This window comes from Hakea prostrata, chromosome 9 (genome assembly GCF_041222555.1).
Source record: "Hakea prostrata isolate BN-2017 chromosome 9, UWA_Hpros_2, whole genome shotgun sequence".
In the NCBI taxonomy this organism is placed as follows: domain Eukaryota; kingdom Viridiplantae; phylum Streptophyta; class Magnoliopsida; order Proteales; family Proteaceae; genus Hakea; species Hakea prostrata.
The window spans coordinates 55,232,954-55,236,831 of NC_142608.1; the positions used below are offsets into that span (position 1 = coordinate 55,232,954).

Sequence of the window (3,878 nt, forward strand, 5' to 3'; positions counted from 1 at the left end):
GCAGCAAAGCTCTGTATTGTCTAGGGTTTCACTAGTTCACCAATGAACTATCTTCCATTTTTTTGGCACATGGGTGAGAATGCGAAGATGCTGAGCCACTAGAGAAACTGATGCAACTTCCTGTCATCCTTTGTTCCTGTGCTAGTCTGCTTGAATTGTATTATCTTTTATGTAAAATTACTCTTGTTTTATTAAGGTAGTCTGGTCTGCAATGAATATTGTAGTCTGCAATGAAGTTCTTTTGGGGGAAAAAAGACACGAGTTTTCTTGAATGGCAAGTTGAGGGAAATGCATATTATATACCTTTACCATACTGAGCACATAAAAAAAAATGAACTCCTATATCATTCAGGTTTCAATTGATTCCAGTTAAGAATCTTGAAAAGAGGAAAATTATCAGATTAAGTCACAGTTCCAAGACCAGAGAGAGCTATTTGATCTATTTGATTTGGCTCAGATTGTGAAGCCACATTCCTAGGTTTTCTAGTCATCAACTAGAAACAAACCAAGCCTCATCTGATTTTGAGAAATTTAGTTAGGTATTCCAAACGGCATCAGATTAAAAGAAAAAGATCCTTTGTTATACACAGTAGCGCACTTATATATCAAATAGAAAGTGGAGGTTGGAATCAAATAAAAGGTTATCTTGAGGGATTTTTTTTTTTTAATTTAAAATCAGATTTTTAATCTTGGCCTTCCATATATGGGTGCACTGCTATGTACGTCTCACAGCAGATATTCCCCCCTTGATTAAACGTTGAAATGCAGCTTGACATCAAGCATCCAGCCCTTATTTTCTTTATCGGATTCCTTCTATTAAACTTTCTTAAACTATGGCTTCAATTTGGGGTCTGGCTCAAAAAAACCACTGGTCAAATTAGTATAAAAATGGTTTAATAGTTAATAAATAGCACAATTTTAAATATTTCTTTGTGTTTATTTTATTTTACTATTTTTTTTCTTCATTATTTCACATTATAGTTTCAAGCATTATTTGCCTTTATAATATATGGTTATTAGTGAGTATGACTTAGGATGGATTTATCTAGTTGAGAAGTGGCTTAACTTAATTTTAACAAGTTTTACCAAATGTTTGAACTCTACTTGATTTATAAACAAAGTATTATGAAATCTATTAGTAATTTTGTACATAAATCTAAAACTAATTAATTATTAGGTCATATATATATTTTTTAAATAACCATTATTAGGTCATACATATGAGACACATTACTCGCCTCATTTGTTTGATACTTTTTTACACTCACATATATGATTTTTTTTGGCCAAATTTAACTTTTTCTTTTTTTTTGCCATTACTTTTTTTTTTTTTTTTACATTAGGTTCATCCCGCGCGCCCACGATTACATCCTCAAATTAATGCCGCGTGCCACCCCCAGTGGGAGGTAGAGTCTTTAACCGCTTTACTAACCTATCATTGGCACATATATGATTACATGTGCAATACCACGTGTGGATTTACTAGTTAATATAAAAGTAGTTTCGTAGTTAAACCTTAAAAAGAGGTTAAATGAAATTCAATAGATATTTCATAAACAAGTAGAGTGATATCAGAAAAATACATGTTCAAAACTTGGAAACTCTCTTCCATCCACAAAAAGAACAAATCTTTTTACTGAGAATTGAAATTGAAGTAAAAAAAAAGTGAATGTGAAATTGAATAAGTAATTACATTCAGATGAAAAAGGAAAAAGAAAAAGAAAAGCTCCCTTGTCTGAGTCATCATATATTCCAAAATGCTTCTCTACCACATATTCAACATGAGTTATAATCCTCAGCCCTGTATCAATTTTAAGTCCTCTAAATCTTAGTAAACTTCATACACCAGCCATCTACGATCTCATAATTGTCTCAACAGCCAGCTCAAAACTCCTTCACTTCTCTATTGAGAAGCTGGTGTAAACCAGACATGTGGAAACAGAGAAGCCCCTTCAATGGAGATGAAAGGTTCAATGCTGTTATCTTCCAAGTGAAACAATCTAAATGTTTCCTTAAATTCGTGATTGCAATGAACAGGAGGTGTGAAGCATATACAATTTCCTTTATATTCAGGGTAGTCATGTATGGAGACAGACGTAGAATTAATTTTGTTAATAAATAGCATCTGATCACCCAAATCCTCCACCATAATCCAAGTTTCACCCTTTAGATCTAACTTGAGAATCTGGAAAGTTACACTCACCAGAAATCCACTGTCAAACTTATGATATTCCAAAACCATCAACAACTCACCAAGGCATTCCACCAAATAAACTGAGTTAACCCTGTCAGGATCCACTTCTAATGGAGGAAAAATGTGACAGCTCCTTACTCTCGGGCGAAAACCAATCATCAGAAGCTTATTAAGACCCAATTGTCTCGTAATAGCATACAATTTTCCATTGTAGAAAATAATATCTTCAAAAGATGTCCACCCAACATTGGGTTCCATGGGTTCCACAGGAGACCACTTTTCATCCCCCGGCCTACAGAAGGCTAAATTTTTATGGTGAATTGCAATCACCACACAATTATTCACTGCCACAGAGGATACAATAGATTTGTTAGCAGTATCAGCAGCAGGAATTGAAAACAACAGAGCCTTTCTAATGTGTGCTTTCTTTGTCTCAGAATAATATTCTGGAAAAAGAACAAACTGAGGATTAAGATCGGGCACTGGAAAAGTAGCTTCCAGTGGAAGTTCAATCTGAACTCTGGAAAATGGATTCAAAAGGAAAACGCGTCTCATATTATCCACCATTATCAACCATCCCCAGTTACACCCAACACACCTAGAACCATACATTCTAGGCAATTCAAATTTGTAAACTTTGCCGTGTAAGAAACTGAAAAACCCAGAATGACGATGATCTTCTAAGGAAGAAAGCATCAACCATGGGAGTTGAGATCGTAGTTGGAATCCTGGTATTCCCTTTGCAACCATGGCCATCGATTGCCAGGACCTGCATGCTATACTAAAACAATGAAAGTCCACTGTGTCTAATTTCTTAATAATCAAGATCATAATATCGTCTGGAAGTGCCGCTATGGTACTCTTGACACCATGGATCTCCATGGTGTGCTTCAACAGCTTACTATTGGATTCGTATGTAGACATGTTGAAACTCGTTTCGTTGTTAATGCCTCTGTAAAATTCTTAATAGAAAAAATCAATTGAGTAAACTGAAAAAAGAAAAAAAAGAACACCTTAGAACACATATATAGCATAAAAATCGTCAGAATAAAAGAGAATATTGAAAACAAGAATGTCATCGAAACTTTAAATTGATGATGAAGCACTTACAAAGAATTGATGATCTACAAACAGTCGAACGTGGATCGATATCTTCTGTAATAAACTTCCAGTCTTCTTCTAAGCTTCCCTTTCCCTAGATAAAAAATTGTTGGAAGAAGGCAAAGAAGGAAGTTTTCGAAACCAAAACCCTAAATCCTAATACGGCTTGCAAGGTACACAACCCACTTCTCTCCTGGAAATTCCAATTAGTGACGGGATGAATCCAAATTCCGTTTACAGTTAAATTCGGAATAGATATTCAGTTTAATTTTGTTAAAATACAAAAATATCCTTAAATGAAAAAACCTATTTTCTTTCCCAGACTCCTTCCATTCACCGATGACTACTAATTTCTGACACACACTGGAGAGAGAGCTTGGCTGACTTATGATCCTTGGATGCTTGGTTTTCTAGACTTTGGATTCGTCGGTTGTATCCTATTTCAAATGAAAGGCTTATAAATTAAAAAAAAAAAATAATAATAATAATTTAACTTTTGCAGCATAAAAAGTACCATTTTGGTTTGCAATGGGATAGGCCAATATGGTGTTAGAATCCACATAGGTCTTACGAGGATTCACAT

At 34.5% G+C, this 3,878-nt stretch overlaps 1 protein-coding gene across 2 annotated transcripts; it reads right to left on the bottom strand.

Moving 5' to 3' along the window:
* Positions 1-1,495: 1,495 nt before the first annotated feature.
* On the bottom strand, positions 1,496-3,611 carry LOC149005608 (F-box protein At3g56470-like). 2 transcript variants are annotated; one of them, XM_089168868.1, is made up of 2 exons: positions 3,305-3,611; positions 1,496-3,146 (listed from the first exon to the last, which is right to left on the bottom strand). In XM_089168868.1, exon 2 carries the CDS (start codon positions 3,116-3,118, stop codon positions 1,904-1,906), a length of 1,215 nt encoding a protein of 404 aa, XP_089024994.1. In that variant the 5' UTR covers positions 3,119-3,146; positions 3,305-3,611; the 3' UTR covers positions 1,496-1,903. The 2 variants fall into 2 exon arrangements, with proteins under 2 accessions (XP_089024994.1, XP_089024993.1); XM_089168867.1 differs by having other exon boundaries at positions 1,496-3,183.
* Positions 3,612-3,878: the final 267 nt, after the last annotated feature.